The 23,648-nt window shown below is 34.6% G+C and overlaps 2 protein-coding genes across 2 annotated transcripts; both read right to left on the bottom strand.

Annotated features, from left to right (window-relative positions):
- Positions 1–1,672: 1,672 nt before the first annotated feature.
- LOC136802678 (uncharacterized) lies at positions 1,673–21,755 on the bottom strand. The gene is made up of 12 exons (XM_067059438.1): positions 21,440–21,755; positions 21,011–21,150; positions 20,664–20,761; positions 19,205–19,278; positions 16,848–16,926; positions 16,152–16,264; positions 8,934–9,051; positions 6,577–6,635; positions 5,579–5,642; positions 4,018–4,161; positions 3,289–3,419; positions 1,673–1,829 (listed from the first exon to the last, which is right to left on the bottom strand). The coding sequence occupies exons 1-12, from the start codon at positions 21,706–21,708 to the stop codon at positions 1,673–1,675; spliced, it is 1,446 nt and encodes a 481-aa protein (XP_066915539.1). The 5' UTR covers positions 21,709–21,755.
- A 146-nt stretch (positions 21,756–21,901) lies between these two features.
- LOC136802643 (dihydrofolate reductase-like) lies at positions 21,902–22,797 on the bottom strand. The gene has a single exon (XM_067059397.1). The coding sequence runs from the start codon at positions 22,714–22,716 to the stop codon at positions 22,153–22,155; it is 564 nt and encodes a 187-aa protein (XP_066915498.1). The 5' UTR covers positions 22,717–22,797; the 3' UTR covers positions 21,902–22,152.
- Between the last annotated feature and the right edge of the window lie 851 nt (positions 22,798–23,648).

The raw sequence follows: 23,648 nt of genomic DNA, 5'->3' as shown, positions 1-23,648 counted from the left end.
CTAAAAATGTATTTCATACCTAAAAATCCTATAAAAAATCTTTTTTTTCAATAAATAGATATCCACTCAATGACACCCCCGTATAAATATCATCTTTATAAAAACCTCTATAATAAATATCATATTTATTTAAATTCATATTTATCTTAATGACCAGGGGGTGTGAAGACCCCACCTCACACCCCCTGGAATGAACAAGTAAACTTTTCAGAAAGAAATCGAATTAAGGCTAACATGGTATGTGACCCCGAAGGGCTAGAGGTTAAACTTTAACCCTTTTTAGGCAACAGAAATTGAAGCCACTTATTTCCCATTTAAAGCAGCATGCACAGGCATGCAGCATGTTGCATTGCATCAACGCGAATAAAACTTCTCGCGCCCCCAAGCCTTAATGACGAATGAGATTATCTGACCTGGCTGTTCAGCCAAAACATTCAAAACTTAAGCTACGTCCAGTTTCCTCATATCTTCCTTCGTTTCGAGCGTAAAACTCCTACTTTAGCCTAAAAGCCTGGATCAAAACCGCGTTGCTTTTTGTTTAAAACGAAAGCAAAAGCGACCTACTCCAAAGAGATGAATTTCTTCTTAGAAAGAACGATGACCAGTTCCGTTGATCTGGAGGTAGAATATCAATATCAGAATCTGCTTGTAGATTAATTCCTACGGGTTTGGTGCCTTGGAAAGACCCAATCGCCACCAGTGAAGGTACGTATGACTATTTTTTAGAAATGTACACTACTCAAATAGTTACCAAACCCCCGGACTACTTGCTTACCTCTTTATAAATCCAATTAATCAACCATGGAGGTATAAAGAAACAGGAGAAGTATGCTATTGTAACCATGCTCGCCCTACGATTAAAAAAATTACGAGGTATGCATGCTCATAATCTCATATATCGTGCATTTTTAATGAGCTCTTTTGTTGATAAGTGAAATCTTATTGGCTAACTTAAGTGTTGGAAATAAAATGAAACGAGATTCATTGTTTCTGACATTGGTGTAAGAAAATATTTGGACTAAAAAAGGGCCTGTAAACTTTGCAATCCTTCATCAAATGACAAGATTTTTCGATCAACATTTTTCTTCAAGGTGAACCCTATTGCTTAATACTTTCCTCCAAAATTCTCCAGCGACTTTTTGTCTACAAATTGGGTCTGAAAAATTGTGTGTGCTTATAAAGAACTTTTATTTTCTGGCTAGAGAAATATCTTTTCAAAACAAAAATTTAATGGATGCCAAAATTGAACGCAAACTAATTTCGTGGAGCTAAATTTATTTTTATTCTCGTATATTAGAAGGCTAGAAATCTTCGATGCTGATAGTCAGAATGTTCAGAACAGACTTGAGTTCTACTAAAAAGTCGTATTTCGTCGGGCGAGCCTAGAATTTCTTTTGATTTATTACATAAAAGAAATCAAAAGACTTTAACGACCAATTGCCGACAAATTCATCTCCTGTCTTTCTTTATACCTCTATGAATCAACTATCTGAAAATATCTACCTTGAGTCAAAAGTTAAAAGTCATTTAAAACGTGTGTCCCTTTAGTCTGAATCGCAGACCTTTACAAAACCCCAGGTAGTACAGGGAGCAAGAATCCGTTAGTGGATGCCAGCAGCCTAGTGTCCCTTAGCCTTACGTTTGAGTCTTTGAAGAAAAACAATATCATTTATCAATCTTCTTGAAATGATGATTCTGATCTAGCCCGGTATCTTCCTCCTCCTCCCTTCTTTCGCACTAGACTGTGGTCCTGTTCGGGTGACGTCACACATATTTCAGCGGCTTGTGTATATCCTTTCTTCGTACGTGCAGTGAACTTCCACCGGTCTCTGAAAATTATGTAATAATATTTTGATATTACTCTTTGATAAGGAAACACGTTTTGTAAGGCTTCGATTGCCAAAATATTAAGAACAAGTTAAGCACATTTTAAGGCGGACTTTAAAACACTCCCAATTTTTTGGAAATACTCACAAATGGTGAATTTAAGAACACATTAAGAAAAAATCAAAAAAAATAGGATGTTCTTTTAAAAACGTGTAGACCATGACCATGTTGATTGTGTCTCACCTTGGGAATCTGAATAGTTAAACCAAACTAAAGTCTGTCCAGATATAATTGGCAGTGGAAACAAGAATGCCAGTAACTTTTGATAGTCAAATATAATTATGGAAATTTTTTTTGCTTGTTTTAGAGAATCAAAAGCGCTATATTGAATGTACTTTTGGTTGAAAAATTCGCGATTTTTAGCGGTTAAATTTGCGATTGTAAAAATTTAGCTTTTTTTCTACTTATGCTATAACTTTCATTTTTACACCAGTGGTAGTTCAACCTTAGGTTAAGAAGTTTGTTAAATTTCAAGGCAAACAAAAAAGTCCTTCGGAAGATATGGGACCCGAAATACCCCTTGGTAGCACTTTTCTGTGAAATATCAAATCTCCAACTTATTACTAAAAACGGGGGTAGTGATATGATTGATAAAGCAGTTTTTCGATCATAACACATTTTACGATCTCTTTAATGACCTTATAGCCAAACTTTGTTTAGTGTTTTGGAAATTAGCAAAGTTCTTTAATGACTTAAAAATAACAAAGGCAATATAAGTTCATGCTTATCTTTACAATAAAAACAATTATACTGTGATTTCACTTCGTTTCGAAATAATCAATGATACCAATAATACCAATGCACCAACACTTAACATTTTCCAATTTTTAATTGCACTGTTCAAAAAAGATAGCATAACCCCGTTTTTAGTAATAAGTTGGAGATTTCACAGAAAAGTGCTACCAAGGGGTATTTCGGGTCCCATATCTTCCGAAGGACTTTTCTGTTTGCCTTGAAATTTAAGAAACTTCTTAACCTAAGGTTGAACTACCACTGGTGTAAAAATGAATGTTGTAGCATAAGTAAAAAAAAAAGCTCAATTTTTACAATCGCTAATTTAACCGCTAAAAATCGCGAATTTTTCAACCAAAAATACATTCAAATATAGCGCTTTTGATTCTCTAAAGCAAGCAAAAATAATTTTTATAATTATATTTGACTATCAAAAGTTACAGGCATTCTTGTTTCCACTGCCAGTTATATTTGGACAGACTTTAAAGTGTCTCTCAAAATTAAAATTTTCTTAAATAAAGACAAATATCTAGGGAGCCTCTGAAGTTTCGTCCGAATTCCAAAAAATATATCTTATTTATCTGTTAAAATACCAGGGGGTTTGGTTGGTGCTTTCAAAAAATGACCTCCTCAAAATTGGGGTCAAAAATCTTTCCAGCTAGTCCATACCTGATGTAACTTGATAACGTAATAACAGTTGCTACTAGAAATATCTCTAACAGAACGGTCAGTAATGTTTCATAAATGCTGATGCGGAGGTAGTACAATAACAAGAAATATGTCGGTGCAGTAAACCAGACCTGTCAAAATATAAAACAATAGAGATTTTTTTGTTAAGTTAGCTAATTTTCGCCATTATGGAAGGAGATGTTCGTTTCTGTAGAGGTCCCTTACACGAAAACCTCTCTATGACCGTGCAAAGTCTTCGTAAGTCAGGCTATTCTGCAAGGGCCAACTTTTTATTTCTCTCTTATCTTTTCTGGTCTGCAAAATGTACATCTCAGAAAACATTTTTACCTTAACTAAGAATTAACAAACCATAGAGCCTGCCCTTCGGAGGTGATGAATTTTTTAAAAGTGTCTATAGATCACAGACCAGAAAAAATATGAAAAGGAACAAAGTTATCAAGACGAGATAAACCGCCAAAACTCATTGACATGCTACAGTCGAGTCTCCATAACTCGATAACACAAATTTCGAGGTACGGAGGTACGGTATTGTTATCTGTAGGGATCATAACTAAGGGAATTTCGAGTTATGCAGACTAGTTTTCAAGGCATTGTTACCTGAACAGACACGAAAACTTGTTCGAGTTATAGAGGTTAGAATTATGGAGACTTCACTGTACTTTAAGCAGGCATAAAACGAGAGAGGAATCAATTATTTTTTACACTTACAATCCATTCAGCGTATTTATAGAACGTTTCAGCAGCTTTGAACATTTTTTTACGTTGCAGTTTTAACAAGACGATACTGACAACGAAAGATGTGAAAATGAAACCATAAACACCAACCAAAAACATATCCGCCATTGTTGCTTCCTTAACAAAGTAAAGAGATGGGAAAGAAAATAGAGTAAGTTAAGGGATGAGCTGGAGTTTTTATAAGATGCTTTATTCATTGGTTATTTGAAATAATAGAGATGACGCATTCTTTAGAAAAAGTAATAAAATCCTTTGTCTCAAGATTCAACGACTAACCAAATCATCGAAAACTTTGTAAAAACTCCATCCTGACCCTGAGTTAAGTAAGTTTGCAGGCGAAAACGAGTCTAAGGCTCTCTTTTCTTTAGCTGTCCACCCGAAGGTAGAGAAAAGCACCAACCCTTTTGCTGGATTTCTCTTTATCCTTGGTCCATCTCTTTACTTGCTGAGCATCAAACAGAGAGGTATCAAGTGTCAGTTACCCTTTTAGTTTAGTTGTGGGCGCAGATTAACATCTACTTAAAGTGTTAAGAATATTTCAAGAACTTTTAAGACTGAAAATAAGGCAAACATAAGAACAACTGAACTTGTTGACTTATCAATCGTGAGGTTCAAGCAGCTCCTTCTTGAACAATAAAACAGAGAGGTATCAAGTGTCAGTTCGGAATCTTTGCACACCGTAGTTTGATGCCTTCATTAGTCTATTTCATAGGATTCGTGCATCTTTACATGCTTTTTTCCATTCAATTTGAAGAAAATCTTTGCAGATTTCCCTTCGAGAAAGACGTTGTAAACAGTTGCTTGCCAAACTATACCTATTCAAACTAGCTTAATTTCATTTTTTTTGAGTGTAGTATAAGGGGGGGTTTATTTATTTTGAGATAAAGTTCACTTTCTTAACCCTTAGAAGTCACCAAATTCTTATAAAATCAAAATTTGAAACCTCGATTATAGTTCAAACAAATCAGTTAAAAAAAGGATGCAGTTCTAAGTTATGAAATATCGATTGAGAGCCAGTAAATGCCCACAAACTTTTGTGATGTGGGCGATCGAATTTGGCTTTTTGACACCCTTAAAATAAGACTAATCATCCTTGAATTACTCATCAAAGCCCCCGATAATAAAATTTCCTGAATTTTAAAATTGAGAATTTTGTAGGTGTTCTTATTTCCCTTTTTACCTTTTTTCCTTCTTCACATTAACATGTTACATAATGTAATATGTTGACCCCGTCTAACCTAGCTTATTTACTTTTTTTATACTATTTAGATTTTTAGGAAAGTAATTTGTTCGCGGAATCAACTTTCGCGAATTTGCCCGGAATTCGCGAAAATCACGTAAGTTTCTTCCCTTAAAGCAATCAGCTATTTCTGCTCCTCGTTCATTCAACCCCAAAGAAGAGTAGTTTCAACCGATGACTTTAAATAGCAGTTGAATGGCGGAGTGATTTTGCCCTTTTTTCGTGATGCCGCGGATAAAGGACACAGCTGAGGGCGGGGAGGGGCGTGTGATCCATAAAGACAAATTACAATACCTGAGTATCTGGCGCTTGTTCGCTCATCGATGAATGAAACATTACGCACGAAACCAACAAATTCCTATCCAAGAAAACATAATTAAATAAAATAACGACGTTGTTCTATACACGTTTTTATAACAAATTAAACTCCTTGAAATGTTACGATATGGGTCTTGGTAGGGGTTCAGCTAGGGCTAAGGTAATGCTTAAAGGGGATTATCAGATGGTTTGAGATATTTGGCCTGTAGTAGCCTTCTACTGTCCTGAGTAAAACCTCCAAGTACTTTGGTCTAACTGTTTTCAAAAGTCGAGGTATCACCACAATTTAAAATCACTGAAAATGGGTTCTTACACGGTTCAAAAAGTTAAAAAAACTTGTAACTAATATATCTCGACTTGGGAAGATAGTTACTCTTAGGTTCCAAATAAACGGGGGGGGTTCGAATAAACGGGGGGGGGGTTGGTTGGAAATTTTCTAGATTTTAATAAACGGGGGGGACCTAATTGCCGGGGGGGTTGGAAATTGTACTTCTGAAACCCAAAAATAAGGTAAAAATAGGCTAAAATCAGGCTATTTAGAGCAAAATAAGGGGCCTTCTCTTTGACAGCTGAAAATATTCTTAGAGATAAATAAACGGGGGGGTCCTAATAAGGTCCGGGGGGGTTGGAAAATTTTCGAAAAATTAACAAGCGGGGGGGCCCGTTTATTTGGAACCTAAGAGTAGGCAAAAATATTTCGAGGTTTTGTTTTTGGAAATAGAATCATTAAACATACTAGCATGAGGCTCGAAATATTATTTTACAAAATATAAAAAGCCGAAAAATATCCCCAATTTAAAAACACGAGTTATTCAATCACACAATTTTTTTTCGTCTGCGACGGACACAAAATTAGTCCAGGTTGTAGAACTTTGCTAAATTTTGAAAATTAAAATCCTCATTGTCCACCTGCTATGGAAGTATGACTGGTATGGTTTTTTTAAAGCGACATTAAAAGTAAAACAAGATCTCACCCGTCAATCCAAACTCTCATGGTTGCATCCGAAGGTGGAAGAGCAAATGCAAAACATATCTGTTGTTGAAAGAAAGATATAAACAATAAGGTATAACCGAAAGCAAGAGGAGTCCAATCTCCTGTGTAGGATTTGAAGTCATATATTTCCTACATAAGTTGCGCGACCCGCATGATTAAAAGTAGTGTGGTGGTAACCGTAAATTGAAAAATATAGAACGCGAAAACAAAGAAAGTGCTGGATTCGATACGTCACTGCGACAGTTTTAAAGCAACGTTCTGGCATTCCTGGGAAGTGTTGAACATTCGCCTCTAAATTTTGGCTGGAAACTAAATGAATGTTTACTGAAAGTAGATCTACAAGCATATCCTGGCTAGCCCGAAGAGCTAGATAGAGTACTTCGGCTGGAAAGTGAGCCGTGGTTCGGTAGAACATCCTACCGAGGGGTAGGAAATCCTACCGGGGCCACGTGACATTACAATAAAATATCAGCGCATGACCAATCAGAAGTTTCGCAGATTTTCGAAAACAATAGCAACAAATTTTTGCACTATTCACTTTTTTTTTTCTTGGAAAAGCTTAAAGCGTCTACATGGTTTCAGCCCCCCCCTTAAAATAAGGGGTGATTTAAAATTTAGAGAAAAACACAAAGGGCAAAACTGTTAAAAACTGAGAAATAAGGGGGGACTTGGTCTCAAGGGTCAAATGGAAGCCCTTGCTACTTGAGGGGGGATTAATCTTGTTCCTTTCTGTTCCAACGGCTGATATTTCTTCATCACTTTTTTCATTTTTACCTCATTCTAAAATAATCTTGTTCCTGCTGTGTCCCGATCTTGTAAAGCATCTAAGGCTCCAATCACATTTCAGCTATGGAATTTTCTATTTCGATTCGAATGTTACATTCAAAAATATTTTTGTTTCCTTGGTGTGTCATCATGCTACAGTACATCTAAGGCTGCAATCACATTTCAGTAATGGAATGTCCCGTGATTCGAATGTTTACATTTTTTAAAGACATTCAATTTTTCTGTTCTGCTTCTAATATATGGAATAGTTTCCAGTTTGAGGAGAAAACGATTTTAGAAAAGTGTATTGTAGGGATTTTTATACCAGGTATATATATTGTTTATTGCAGTTTATCATACTCTACTAACATTTTAAATTTGCTGGTTTAGAAAAGTATATAATGATAAAAAACTTTTTCACAAAAGAAAGAAATATAAGTAGAAGAGCTTCCTCAAAAGAGGAGCTGATGCTGATGCACCACCAACCAATAAACAAAAAATAAAAAGCGGAACCCAGAACTAGGGTTTTCCCCCGGATGGCATTCAAAAATTGTGTGAGGTTTTCAAAAACAGCAAAAAAAAAAGAAATTTGAATATCTCTTTTGAAAATAACTCTTTTCAAACGAAACTTCACAATATTGGTTCTAAAGTAGGTTGAAGTAGGTTGAAAAAAAGTTTTTGTAAAATGGGCCAAAATTGCGGCACAAATCAAGAAAAACACTATGTTGATAAAACAGCAGCCACAAATTTGATCAATGAGTAAAAATCATTTTTTTCAGATGAAACTCGTAGCAAAAGGGTTTATCCACAAAATATAAAAAATGGAACCAAAATTATTGGGTCATTGGGCTAGAATTGCGGCTCAAAGTTGAAAATTTTTTTCATATATGCTTTGATTGAAGCCACGTTTTAAGCCCATTGAAAACCCATAAGTATCTTAAGACCTTAATAAACTACCAATTTCAAGAAAAACGGTTAAAAAATATTGAAGTTTTAAAGCAGGACAGCACATATAAGCCAACCCGTTGAGTGAGCCACAGTGACATACAGCCACAAAACCTGCCCTCACTTTGCCATCTTATATTTCAAGACTGAATCACTCAACTTCAAAGAGGGCCACATTTTTGGAAAGCTCATCAATTTTCTTATTTTATGGAATTTTGTACTACACAGCAGCCACAAGAATGTCAACGCTGTGGGCTAAAAAGTGGTTGTTATTGAAAACCTCACTTTTTGGGGTTCTATCTTTGAATGCAATCCCCGCAATGTGTTTATGGACTAATTTCTCGCTTGTCTCTACACCCCAAAAATTAAGGGCATGTATACATAAGAGTCTTGCAAATTTAAGGGGGGAGTAAAACTTAAGGGGCACCTCAAAACCATCTTTAAGCTTTAAGGGGGGATAAATTGATAAGGGGTGATTTGTGTTTTAAGGGGGGACTCAAAATCATGGATGAAACCATGGTCTATAGCCCTTCGGGGATATCTGTTGATATAGATCGTGAAAGATGGGTCCATCAAGGGACCGCCAAATGTTGTTTTCGGTGGTTTTTCCGACGTTTCGTAACTTACCACAATAACGATGAACAATGGGGGCAAGAAGATCTTGAAGAAAGCAGCCCGTTTCGGACGTGACATGTGAAATCGGAATGCAAATCGGGAAACACCTTCGTCAAGAAACGGATTGTACCTAAAATGAAAAAAATTCAACGAAATCTAAGTATTCATGTTTTTTTTTATAAAAACATCAATTTTGAGAGAACTTTACGAATCTCCATCTTCGTGCTTCAGAGTCGACTAAGGGAATGCGGAATTTTAAGCCCACTGACGGGATAAAGCTTTTTTTTTACAAAAATCAAACTTTTGGTTATGGAAATTGATTTTTGGCATAAGTTTTTCCCCCATTGAAGCACCAAGCCTCGGATTTTTAAAACGACTTCGGCATTTTGGCTTGAAATGTAATGGTTTTGAGCTATAGCCAGTTGACAGAAGGTAGAAAAATTCCCCTTTTAGTTTAGTTGTGGGCACAGATTAACATCTACTTAAAGTGTTAAGAATATTTCAAGAACTTTTAAGACTGAAAATAAGGCAAACATAAGAACAACTGAACTTGTTGACTTATAAATCGTGAGGTTTAAACAACCCATTGTTGAACAATAAAGACTCTTTTGTTTTATTTTACACGCTTTCTCTTATACGAACCAACAATTTTTGGCATATCTTCTTACAGATTTTTTTGTATCAAAGTAATACAAGATGACATTACTGCGGAACATTTAATTTTTTTTTGAAGATTTTAAAAAGGAAAAAAATAACATCACAGAAGTAAAAGCTAAGTGCTGTTGAAAAAAGAGGGATGTACTTTTCTCCGGTCAAAAATATTTTTATTTTTTTCTAGTTACGGAAAATTGAGGTTTTTAACACTTTATGGTTTGATGGTTCGATGGTAAAGTTAAATTTATGCTCTTCAATCACTCGCACAATTGTTAGGTTTTAAGATAACCTAAAATATTGTGCAACGAACTCTTCTCGAGTCGATATGGTGGATGAAAACATCGCGGGCCTTCTTTTCAAAAAGAATAATTTCTCAAACTTTTTACACATTCATAAAAATAGCCTTAGGCAATAGGTCCATTTCGACAATTTTTATCAAATTATCACCCATTTAGACTTTTTTTAGAGGTCTGTAACTTTGACTGTGAATGTGTCGTGACGAATTGGGTGAAGAGTGCTTGGTTCAGCGCAATATGATTAAATGCGGTCGTGGCATGAAGGTAGAGCATCCAGCTACGGTGCGCATGGTACTTGATGCCTCTCGTACTTGATGCTCTACCTTCATGCTAAAGAGACGGGTCAAGGGTAAGTGGAGAAATCCAGGGAAAGCAGTGGCGTCTTCCCCTGATCGGTTAGACAGCTAGAGAAAAGGAAGCCTTCGAGTCACCCTCGACTGCGGTCGCAAACTTACTTACTTATGATTTAACTCAAAGTTCAATTTTATGTGTTCAGTAAACCCGGGGGTGGTACTTGGGCAAAATGGGTGCCGGGTATGTGCGAGTCATAACGGTCCCTTTTTCACACCCTCGAAAGTCTCTCAAAGGGGTACAAAAAAACATTAAAAGAAAGTTGACTCTGTGTAAGGGTCCAAAAATCACGAAATTCTAAAATTCCTCTCTCAAAGGGTCGTGATTTTCTTAAATTTGGACAAAAATCGAGTGAAAATCGACAAAAACTTTTAGGAAAAGTCTCTCTAAGAGTCCCAAAAACGTCAAAGATTTCTCCCTCTAAAGTTTGATTTTCGATTTTTGACTTGGACACCTCGCAAACCTAGTACCCTCCCCCCCCTCGGAGTCAGTAAACAAATCCTTTAGTGAGTTAAACCATTATAGTGTTTTCCCTCGAAATAATTAAATCTTATTGGTTGAAAAGTGCAATGCAATCAGAGATTTTGTCATTTTGGATAGTGCACTTTAATGGAATACAAGAAGCCGGAGCGGCGTGAAGGTCCAGCTGACGATCAGTTGCTTTTTAAAGGTCCATTCTGCTGCGCGCTGGACCAAAAATCTCGTGAGGAAACCTTTAGCAGAGGGAGTATTCAACAGTCTATTTAGCCTAAAGTAGGCAAATTAGCCTAGAGCATGAAGGCAAATGCATTATCGGCTATAACAAATAAGAATTTGTTCTTTGAACGAAATATTGATAGTCGCATTTTATAACTACCCTACTCAATTTGATTTTTAATGATAAAATCAATGTAATTACTAATTTTATCCAATCGGAATACAATGGAGACTCCATGACTCAAGCACGCAGATGGGACACAAATTTGTTTTAATTATGAAAATTTCGAGTTTATTTATTAATTGGTTTATAAGTCATTGTTAGTTGTAGGGACCAGAAAACTTATTCGAGTTTAGAAGACATTCAAATTATGAAGACTTTATTGTATAATCCTTATCGACTTTTGGCCCATCAACTAATATTTCTTTACTGGGAGCTGAGCAGGAAAAATTTTAAGCGGAAAATATTTTTTCAAACTTGAAATATTTGTTTTTGGTGAAAGAAAGATGCGACAATTAATATTTCACACATTTTAAACGGGATTAGAACGAATTTTTCCTTGTTCCAGCGAGTCAATTATAACGACGCTGTGACCAAATTTTCCCCCGACTAACAGTTCCCCTGTACTCTACGAGGCGTTCTTTAGCCAATAAAACGGCGAGAATTTTCTTTCGACGTGAACTGTTGTGAGACGGGGATTTATACACCTTTTTACATTAGAACAATTTATAAGAACAACGATACTCATAAAGGCAAAACAAAACCAATTATTCAAGAGAACAAACGCTGAACCTTGAACATTCTAAAAAGCGGCAATTAAGTACAACGCTCGGTATGAAGGTTATAAAATAGTACCTAAGTTTTTGTTTTAATATACAGAGCAGAGAAAAGATAGTTTGTACTTGAAAATATAAGAAAAACCCAACAAAATCTTACTGATTCTTATAAAAAAAGACAGGAAATGAGGAAATTTGGGGTTGTGAATGGAAATCAGAGATAAATAACGATCTGATAAAAAGCTAACTGTAACATAAAAAGGGGTGATATTTTTTCACTCGGAAGATAAGAAAAATAGATAAGTGATATGTAGATAAACAGGCTACAAGAGTGAAAATAGTAGTGAAAATGTTAAAAAAGAAGACGAAGAAAAAGGCAAATCTTTCTTTTCGTGAATTTCGCCTGATTTGCCTTTTCTTTTCTCCTACAAGACTGAAACAAAGAATTTTTTCTAGTCTTGAAAAATTATTTGAACAAAAGAATTCAAATGAGACATTTTTTTACGTAGAAACCGTTTTTGGGTTCAAATCACTCCGTAATGCTGAAAACAGCGAAAATTTTGAGCACATCATGGCAAACCCTTCAACAAGGACAAATGATTAATTTTACTGACTTGTCACGCTAAGTTTGAATTTGAAATAGCTTTGTTTAAATTTGTAGGAAATGTTTGTGGTTCAATCAATGTATTGAGGAATTTTACCATTAGTTTGAATCGCTAGCACCAGATCTTTTTTTGACAGTTTTCGATACGGCGAACACATTCAGAATGAAATTTAAATAAAATTCTAAGGCTTATGACCTATGACCTGTAATAAAAAGGCCGACCACTCTCAAACTACATTCAGCGGATAGGTCGGATGTTTACTACTGGGCACTCTCAGTCAGTTTCGTGCTTTCAAATGACCTATGAACGAGCTTCTAAAACTTTTTAGTTCCGGAGATATAAAGAAGTCAGACCTTTTCAATTTTCGAGAAAACAAAACTTCAAGAAAAAGCGTTTTCGTCGCTAAAGGGTTAATATTTTCTAGAGGTTGATAAAAAAAGTAAAAATGGAGATTAATATTTTGAAAGATAGGTGATTGATGTTTTTTTAACATCACTTTTTAAAAGAGTGATTTAGCAATATTTGTGATGAGGGACGAGGGAAAGATCACTAAAAAAAATCGAGGCAGGTGATTTTAAGCAGGACAAAAAAAAAGGTAAAAATAGGGAAGGTTCAAATCAAACAACAATAAATAATAAGACCTCAATCATTAACAAACATCTACTTTGCTTTAAGCTGGAAAAATTTGACGTTTTAATAAAAGGAAAAAAAAAAGCAAGAAATAATTTTTGATAAAATCGACTGCATCAACGTAAAATTTAGCTTTTTTCAAATAAACAGAGGGAGAGAGTGAAACTAACCATACAAAGAACAAAGGTTTGGATAAGGAACTAAAACTAAATAAATAGCTAAGATTTAAAACGAGGAACTTAGTAATAGTTTGAAGAATAAAGATTCCATTTCATTTACTTTTCATTTAAGACTTTTCATTTAAAACAACATCAAGGCAGAACAACATCATTTAGTCTGTTTTGGAGGGGGGAAATTCGTCACTAAATCTGACAATAATTTGAATGTGAAAAAAAAGAAGAAAAGTCGTTTTGACAAGTGGAATTTGGAAATTCTGCGTTTTGAAAGTTCGACAAAGTTTGTTCAGTCATTCTTTGGATAGAAAGACTCCAGTCGACACTTAGACGAGAGAGAACACAGTAGCGTTCCCCCCCTCCAGCGGAGATTTTTCAAAGGGGCACCGAAAAGTGCAAAAAGACGCCTCTGATTACTAATTTCGGCACCCCTTTGCTCTTTTACACCTTAGATATGGCAGTTTTCGGTAAAATTGAGAGAAAATACTTGAAATTTTTACAAAATAATAACTTTTCATAAGGGGCGCCAAAATCAAATTCTTCTAAAATTGCCTCCCCAGTTTGCCCAAATTTTAGTCGACCCACCACGCTACTGAGAGTACAGTGAAAGACCTTCAATACACAATATTTCATACACAAAGGAGCGTGGTAAAATAAAAATGGCGACAAATAAAACAAAATTAATGTTTTTGTTTTTTCCAGTGTGAGGCAACTGAGGTAAAAAATATCATGAAATAAACAAGCAGATAAAAGAGAAGTCTTAATTTTGGTACCGGATTTACAAGAAAAAAGACCACAGATACAAACCAGATGTACAGAGAAGAGAATCGGAAGCTACGGTACTACGTTTCATCGAAAACATTTTGAAAATAAACGATAGGCAGGAGTGAAAAAGAATACATTTAGAGTCTTGAAACAGAATCAGATCAATGAAATTCACATATTGAAATTTATTGGAATTCGTACATTGGGAGTCTTTAGGAACAGAATCAGATCGACCAGATCGCAGATTGATATTTGTTGGAAAATTTAGATACGTGAAGCAACAAAAAGCCATTTTAACACACGTTCCAACAAAAATTGTAATTAGACAGACCCGAAAGCATTCAAATATGGGTTGCACAATAAGCAGCAATACAGTACATCCATCAGATGAAAGTGACCAAAGATGCCATAAAAATGGAACACCACAATTAGTTGTTGAATTGGCCGGTGTTGATAACCGTGAAGTCCAGCTAATGGTTGAACGAAAAGAGATTGTTCATTACCGAGTTGTTTCATTAAGAACTGAGATAGACAGGTACGATGATATCATTTCTCAATTGGAAAACCCAAAATTGTATCATCCACCAACCAATAAAGAAAATATAAACAATAATAAGAAAAACGATAATAATGGCGCAAGTAGAAGTGAAAGTGAAATTAAAACATAATTAGCTTTAGAGTTGATTTATTAAGGGATGAAAGTTGTTAAAGAAAATGAAAGTGGTATCAAGGACGCGTGGACGATTACAAAACTCTATTAGAAGACTTTATTTTTGAGTAATGGAGCAAGCCGTTTGGAAGTTAAATATTAGAAACACACATTTCCGGGCCGGCGAAACTGGGGGGCCGGGGGGGGGGGCATGCCCCCCCCCCCACTTTTTTGCTAAGAAAAAAAAAATCAACCAACCATGGTGGCGCCTCCTTAGACACTTACTATTTGGCCCCTCCACTTTCAAAATTGATTTGCCGGCCCTGCATTTGAAAACACAAAAAAGAATGGAAACAATTCGTGTCAGTTGAATTATACAAAGAGAAAGTGTACATAATAGGTAATACTCTTAGGTGCCAAATAAACGCCCCCCCCCCGCTTGTTAATTTTTCGATTTTTTCCAAAAACAATTCGTGTCAGTTGAATTATACAAAGAGAAAGTGTACTTAATAAGTAATACTCTTAGGTAATTTTTGAAAAAATTCCCAGCTACAAAAAGGAAAATTTCTTGTTTTACTCTAAAAAAGCCTAAATTTAGTCTATTTTGACCCTTTTTAGGGTTTTTAAAGGTCCATTTTCCAACCCCCCCGGTAATTAGGTCCCCCCGTTTATTTAATTTCCAACCCCCCCATTTATTCGAACCCCCCGTTTATTTGGCACCTAAGAGTAAGTGCGTTTAGATGGTGAACACACAACGGTTATTTTTTAATGCAAAAAAGAAGACAGTATGATACGAAACTAAACTAAATATGACATTGGTTGAACTGCAATATCTAAAAATAATTCATTGTGGGAAATTCTAGATATTTATTATTTCATAACTTTTTATAGGTTTTCTAGAATTATTTTCGAGTTATTGCCGTAGCCAGGAAAATTTGTTAAATAATTTCATTTTGGGATTTTGACTATTAATCACTTTTTGCTAAGAATAGATAAATAAATTCGCTAAAAGAGGGCTTTTTTTTTTGCAAGAATAATTTCATAATAACACGAAACTGTTAAATACGTTAAAAAAAGATTTCAATTTACTCTTACAAGGTTTTTGAAATGATTCGAGACAACATAAAAATAAGACGGCACAATCTATAATTATCACGTTCAGTCTAAGATGTTCAAAATTAATCCTAGGAATCAGGAACATTGATTTAGATTCATGAAATTTGAAATAAGCATGGAAAAAAACTTTTTAAAAATAGAGCTTTATTATAAGAAAACGGTCAATAATTTGTTGACAAATTTCTTTCCATGTTGTTTGATCCAGTTGCTATAAAATTGGTTACACGTTTTTTTATAAGAACATCCCAAATTTTTAAAGCCTTGGGATGTTCTTAACTTTTCGAGTTTTAAGCCTAAAAATGTTCTTAAAAACATATTCTTATTTTCGCCATTTTTTAACCTTTTTTGACCATTTTTAACCATTTTCCTAAGAAATCCGGCGATTTAGAGTCCATAAAGCCTTAAGATGTTCTTAACTTGTTCTTAACATTTTGGCCATCGAAGCCTTATTTTCTTATATAGTTTTTTCTTATAAAAAAACGTGTACCCTTGAAGAAAGGATGAAAAAGAATGAGTACCTTTCATATACAATTTGAGTCCATGAATAAGGGTCAAAGACCCACCCTGTGTAATTCAATGTCGGTGAAATTCCACTCTTGAATTTGAATGGACGGTCTTGATCAACGGTAGACTATAAAAAAGAAAAAAAAATTGGGAAAAATTGTTGAAAGAATAAATCTCAATTTGGTTTCTTGTTGCATGAATAGCTAAAAAAATACTTATTTTTACGAAATTCAATGATGTTATTCCCGCAACATTAAACTTCCAGTGGATGTGATGGTGGGTGATCTTTATAACAAAAAAGACCTGCACTACGTGGTAGAGCCCACAAAGCTGAGCAAAAATGTCCTAAGAAAATTTTAAAATTTTTTAGCAAAAATTAATAGTGTAAATTGATTATAGTTCATAAGTAGGGAAAGTTATCATAGTTTAAATGGAATAATTACTCCCAAATCCAACGAACTAATTACCACGGAAAAAAGAGGAAATCTTCTTCCGAAAATCTAGAACAAATTTCGTTGAAAATTGTCCAGAACGACTTTCTCTCTTTGAGCTACATTGCAGATCTTCAAACAAAAAAGAGCCTAAAGCACTTGTATCGCTCATTTTTAACCAAAATTGATCCGATAGGGAGCAATGTTATGATCATATCGCAGATAATTGATTAAGGATGTTGATTCAACGACATTTAAAGCCGAATGTGATTAAATTACCTCCAAAAGGCGCCATCTTAGTTCTTTGGCTGTCATCTCCATATCTTGAACTTCAATCTTCAATGTCTGATTATCAAAACTTTGGTTAAAAAGAAAAGAAATTTTGATCATAAAGGGACATAAAAGTAGCAAAATATAAACACTGCGCGAACCACATGCCATTAAAGACAACAATTAAAATCTTGTGTCCAAAACAAACTTGTAAAACAATTGAAACAATCAAAATCGGCCATATTTGTTTTTATTTTTTATTTTGACATGTGACATTTGTTTTGATTTTGTATCCCGCTGCATACGGTTTGTTTACAAATTTCGTCAGTACTTTTATGTCCCTTTAAGGGTCTGAACCCTCCGTTCTTGCTATATTTCGAGCCCATAAACCCAGATCCATAAAGGGCGCCTCTTTATCCGTCTCAACGTCGTCGTAACGATGGAAATAAGTAAATGACGAAATTTTAAAGCTTGAATTTTGGCTGCTCTAGAGCTTATTTTGCCTGGCTCATTGATATCACAAGACGCACGTAGCAATGGTTTCAAACAAAGAAAACTTGGAAAACAAAAAGTTTCGTTACAGCTCCAGAAGAAGATCTTTTCGATTTTTATAATATTACATATAAGCCCCCATTGAACCCTTACGTGAGGAAAATAGTTATACCTAAGCCTAAAAAGAAATTACTCTAAGGTCCTGAATAAACGTCCTCCCGATTATTAATTCTCGAAAAACAAATTCGGACCACACATTATTATCAGGACCCCCCGTTTATAAATTTTCGAAATTTTATTGAGGTCAATTTCAACAGCCTCGTTGACTTGCTTGACTTCTATGATTTTTTTCTATTTAAATAAAATAAAGCAGAAGCAGGATCGATTTCACATTGCTTTCACGTTTCTAGGGTTTTTTCTGACAACTTAAAGGATTTTCTTTTATGGTACCTACCAAAAAAATGCTCTGTGAGCAAAATTTTAAGAACATCTGAATGTTCTTATAAAAAAACGTGTAAGTGAGGTAAGGGTGGTAAAACCCAACACCCAATAAAAAATGACGCTCCCACTTTAAATGCATCAACCACGAGGTTTCCTGTGGCGAAGAGATAAGATTACATTTTGAAATAAAACTTGTCGAAAAATATTATTTCTTGAGATTTTACATTTCAAAAATTGTGAAATCATTGTAGAGAATTTTCGCACGTTGATTTCTATTTTATATGGCAAAGATGATTTTTTACTTTGGTGGCAGGTCAAAAAGATAAGATAGGATACATTTTGTTCTGTTGCACAATTTGGAAAAAAAAAGGAAAAAAGGAAGAAATGAGAAAGAAAGAAGAAGAAGAAAGAAGAAAATAAAACACAAAGCGTTACTTGCCATCCACATATAATTAAATTTCAATTTTTACCCAGGGGTCTTATGATAATGGACTTTCAAAATCTCAAATTTTGTTCCATGTAAGAAATTCTTTTCATAACGGGATTCGCCAAACAAATTTAGATTGTAACATTTAAGTAGAAGCATAGAAAAACGTAACCTTGAGTATTGATGGAAAACATCCAAGATATGAGGAAATTTATAAAACTCTTAAAAAACTAAACATGCCTTATAAACTTAGACGGAGAGAGCAACTTATGTTACCTCCAGCTAACAGAGTTAAGTTTGGCTTACAACCTTTAAGTTTTGTTGGCTCCCTCATTTGGGATCGTCTCTCTGTGAAAAGCTCTGCAACGTTTAATACATTTAGGGGCAAATTAAAAATGTTGCCAAACGATTTTTGTACCTGCCAAATATGTAAATTGTGGTAGGTATTTTTGAATATTTTTATAAATGTTGGATTTTGTTAGTAACGGTTTACAGGCTGTAACTATTTAGGACGTTAGGTTCTTTACTTTATGTACCAACTGAAAATAGATTAATAATAGTAATGCTTTATAGGATATTTCCCATCATTTATGAGCCAAAAATCATCAGGCATAGTGTGCAGAGGGGTCCAGCTCACAGCATTTTTAGGGGGTTAAGGAAAATAGCCCCCGGCTAAATTCTAGAAACATAGCCCCCACATTCCCCAAAAAAATTTCCCCACAACATAGATTTTTAACATAATTTAAAATATCTTCAACCTACCAGCTCTGCCCCCAGTTCTATTACACAACACTCAGCCCCCCTAGCAAGCTAGCCCCCATTATTCTTTGACCCCCCCCTAAGCTCAAGGGGGTGCATTCTATGCGTCACACCATACAGGTATCGCTAATATGTGGTCATGTTTATGATGAAACTATGCTTGCTTCCAAAATTCACGAATATGAAGATAATGATGTGTTTATTACATGAATGAAACAAAAGAAAAATTTGGAATTGAATTACTTACGGGAAGTTTGCAAGATCAGCAGCAAAATTGAATTTTCCTTTCACTCTGAAGTATTTTCCTTCGTGCAATGAAACCTGTAGCCATGGTAATATAAAATAAAATATAGTACATAAAACATGATGGTTGAACAGCTCCTTTCTTCGAGTACGATTTCTCGATTGAAATTATAAATTGTGAATTATTTTTGAGAAAATGATTTCCCTCTTTAATAGCATCAAATAAAAAATCGATTCCCATAATCAGTTACTCTTCTAGTTATTCAATTTTTTGTCAAAATTCCCCAAAATTAAGTCCTATCAGATAATTCGTTAATGATTTTAGTTTAAACTGATTTTGTGACTCTGCCAGATAGTCGAACGTGCGCAACGCACTGGGCTCAACTTCAGTGGCTTCAAATTATTCATAGGCCCAATTGTAGACCCCCAGATATTTACCCAATGAACAAGTGTGCCAAATTTCAACCAAATCCGACCATTTTGGCTGCTCCAAAGCTTTAGCCTCGTTTTGGCAAAAAACTCGTCCCTAGGCCCCAAAAATCTAAATTTTTGAAAAATGCAAAAAGCACCCCCAGATATTCACCCAAGGAACAAGTGTGCAAAATTTCAGCCAAATCGAACAATTTTTGAAATCTCCAGGCTGCCCTTAAGTTTTAGCCTCGTTTTGGCGAAAAACTCGTCCCCAGGCCCCAAGAATCAAAATTTCCAAAAATCGAAAAAAGATATTCACCCAAGGAACAAGTGTGCAAAATTTTAGCCAAATCGAACAATTTTTGAAGTTTCCAGGCTGCTCCAAAGTTTTAGCCTCGTTTTGGCGAAAAACTCGTCCCCAGGCCCCAAAAATCAAAATTTTCAAAAAATGAAAAAAAACACCACCAGATATTCACCCAAGAAACAAGTGTGCAAAATTTCAGCCAGATCGAACAATTTTTGAAGTCTCCAGGCTGCCCCAAAGTTTTAGCCTCGTTTTGGCGAAAAGCTCGTCCCCAGGCCCCAAAAATCAAAATTTTTGAAAAATGAAAAAAACACCCCCAGATATTCGCCCAAGGAACAAGTGTGCAAAATTTCAGCCAAATCGAACAATTTTTGAAGTCTCCAGGTTGCCCCAAAGTTTTATCCTCGTTTTGGCGAAAACTCGTCCCCAGGCCCCAAAAATCAGAATTTTTGAAAAAATGAAAAAAACACCCCCAGATATTCACCCAAGGAACAAGTGTGCCAAATTTCAGCCAAATCGAACAATTTTTGAAGTCTCCAGGCTGCCCCAAAATTTTGGGACATACACACAGACAGACACTCAGACATACATTCTCAGATTCTAACTCAACTGAAGTTGAGAATATAATCAGGGACAAAAGAGGAAACTTGACTAGAGATAAATCCCTATTTTGTCAGAGTGTAATTAAAGTACCAAAGACTAAGCTAACAAGTAATACAAAATTATGACTTAATCATTTTCACTTTACCTCCGCTGCTCCTGCTGCATTAACAAGATCAAAACAGGCTCCATTCAAACCAATATTTTTGCATTTCTGTTTCGTGTATAGAGTTTGACCAGGTGGAACTAAAAGTTAAAAGCTATCACATACAAAAGCATTTAAACAATGAACAAAAAATATTTTTATTTAAGACAGGTTATGGATTGTCTCGACTTTAGAATATTCAAGGCTTCGCAGACTCTGAAACACCCAATTTCTTAGGAAATTGCACAAAAATATTCACAAAATGGTGAAAATGAGAAGATTTTCAGACATTTAAAACTCAAAAAGATTTCAAAATTCTGGATATTCTTATGAAAAAAACATTTATATACCTTTAAAATAAAGATAGAAATCTGCATGAAATGTGCCACCCTTCATATCAACAGAATGTAAATTGACCAAATACAAAGCTATTCCAACATAAACTGTTTTCTTGACACTAACCACTTCAGGACATTTCTCATAATAATACCTGTAAAAATTAAAAGGTATAAATATGGTATAAAAGTATCAATTTTGTACAGATATAACTAATTTTATGTACAACTGTAGACAACTATAGTTTTTGGAAAAATTTTCCTTTGAAGACCAAAATAGAGTATCTTTCTATTAAAATTTCCCAATTTCATAATATAACACTTAACAAAAACTAGGTTGATACTGTATGCACCAAGTTCTAAAAAATATGTCTGAGATTTTAGAACTGACCCAAGGGTGGTGCCTTTGAAACTATAATGCATAAAACGGGTTAATTTGTATACCACTCATGTCTGCAAGTATGTCCTTTCTTTGGTCCAGATAATGTTCCAGGTACACATTGAGCGCAATGCGTACAATTCTCAAAAGAATGTAATGTTTTTGACTGATGGCAGTAATCACCGCAGGAGTCACAGAATCCACAATGTCCGTCGCTTAAACATGAAGTACAGTTGGTACCACGACTTGTGCAATCTGAAGACATGACCAATTTTTGTTGAAAAAATATCAAAGCCAATATGATAAACATTGATGGGAAGTATGTTGTTGACATTGTTTTTGTTCTTTTCAAATAGATTTCTTATTTTTTTAGTTTTAGTTGCTAAATTGAAAAAAATAATGAACCATTAAAAATGACACCATTTTGATTTGTTGTTAAAATATAAATTCCGGACTGACTATTGACAAGCAATAAGTTCAACAGAACCATTGGAAAACTTTAAAAAACAAAAAAATATTCAAAAAGCTTAATGATATTACTTACTCTATATTTAACTATCTTTTTTTATATCCTACATGCTTTACAGTTAAAGAATTTATCATAATTAGAATAATGATATTCTAGAAAAGTGAATAAACCTAAATTCATTTTATATCTAAGACATCATTAAAATTATTACCAGCAAATGCATGTTAATAGGGTAACTAGAAATGATGCAGTTAAAATTATTGAAGGGTTTGTCCTTCTCAATATCAACCAATATCGGTACAATTCTTTTCAAGGCTTCTCATATACATGGAAAGTATACTTGATACCTTTCTCTTCTTGAATTTCCTGGGAAACATTATCCAAAGTGATTTCTTTGTAAACTTCAGTGTCAAATTCTGGATAAAAAACGTCGCATTCAAAATCACCATCAATTTTGGTTATATAGATTCGTTTGCATGATTCTGATTCCATTCCTTCTTTATATAAACTTGCTCCACCAATAATAAAAATTTCTTCGATTTTGTTATCATATGATTCACTGCTGAGCAAATCAACAGCATCTGGCAATGATCTACATAGCTTAACACTTTCTGGTAAATCTCCAGTATTCAAGGTGCTACTAATCACGACATTCAAACGGCCTTTCAATGGACAAAATTTTTCTGGTACTGAAAACCAAGTATTTTTGCCAAGAATCACAGCATTTTGTTTCTCAGGGTTTAAAACAAATTTTGAGGTGCGCACAAAATGTTTATATTCATTTGGTAGATGCCATGGTAAATCATTGTTTTTTCCAATACCTCTTTTTGAATCCATTGCAGCAATACAATGAAAAACCCTTTTTCGTTGCATTTTTATGTAGATTGGTGTCTAATAATTATGAAAGTTGAATTAAATTAGTCAAATTAAGTACTATAAAGGCATAATAATAATTCTGAGTATTGATTGGCTTGAAGCTGATAGTTGTTGATAGTTCTTGTTCCTCTATGCAAAGAAAAAAATATAAAAACATAAAGAGCCCTCTTAATAGACCCTTTGCAATTCACGATATCATTTGGACTCCATAAAATAGCGAGAAAAAAACATTACATACAACAACAAAAACAATTTTTCAACGCTTAGGCTATTTCATATTATTGGTTTTTGCAATCTAATGATTGCATATGTACTTTTAGGCACATTCTTTTTGAAAAGCCCAGTAATATAAAAATTAGATTAGTGGACACGGGTCTACTATCAGGTAAATCATGTGCTATTTTTGGAGTCATTATGTAGATCCATCTGCACCAAGATCAAGAACGCTGACTTGATCGTTGGATTGATTAATAGAAGCTTTGACTTCCTTTCTCCTGAGATGTTTGGTACACTATTCATAGCATTTGTGAGACCTCACTTTGAGTACTCACAAGCAGTCTAGTCTCCATGGGTGATCAAACACTCTGATACAATTGAAAATGTCTAACTTAGGGCCACAGGTGGTTATAGAAACCATGCATAAAAAGTACATTTACGAGTCATGAACCTACCCAGCCTTAAGATCTGGCATAGAATAGAGGATATGGTGGAAGATCTTAATGGCTATGATAAGTCTTCCCTCTGTCAGAAATCTTTTATTCATAATCCACCTCAACATAAGCAGAATCTTGAATTAAGGACTGTCTTTACACTTGATGTGTAGTATTTGTTTTTTCAGTATTACTTTTTTTGCCCATTAAATTCTCTAAAAGTTAATTATAATTTCAATCATGCTCAAGGTCTTGAAAAAAAGTGTCAACATTAAAGAG

This window comes from Clytia hemisphaerica, unplaced genomic scaffold (genome assembly GCF_902728285.1).
Source record: "Clytia hemisphaerica strain Z4C2 unplaced genomic scaffold, Clytia hemisphaerica genome assembly, whole genome shotgun sequence".
Classification (NCBI taxonomy): Eukaryota; Metazoa; Cnidaria; class Hydrozoa; order Leptothecata; family Clytiidae; genus Clytia; species Clytia hemisphaerica.
Note: the sequence above shows the minus strand (reverse complement) of the source record. Positions and strands in the feature narration are given on the sequence as shown.

Excerpts from the sequence above, each read along its gene's own strand:
- LOC136802643 (XM_067059397.1), bottom strand. The coding sequence starts at position 22,716 with ATGCAACGAAAAAGGGTTTTTCATTGTATTGCTGCAATGGATTCAAAA.
- LOC136802678 (XM_067059438.1), bottom strand. The coding sequence starts at position 21,708 with ATGTCAACAACATACTTCCCATCAATGTTTATCATATTGGCTTTGATA. Across the intron at positions 4,162-5,578 it reads AACAAGCGCCAGATACTCAG|GAAGCAACAATGGCGGATAT; the intron begins GTATTGTAATTT and ends TACTTTGTTAAG. Across the intron at positions 1,830-3,288 it reads ACGTTATCAAGTTACATCAG|AGACCGGTGGAAGTTCACTG; the intron begins GTATGGACTAGC and ends CATAATTTTCAG.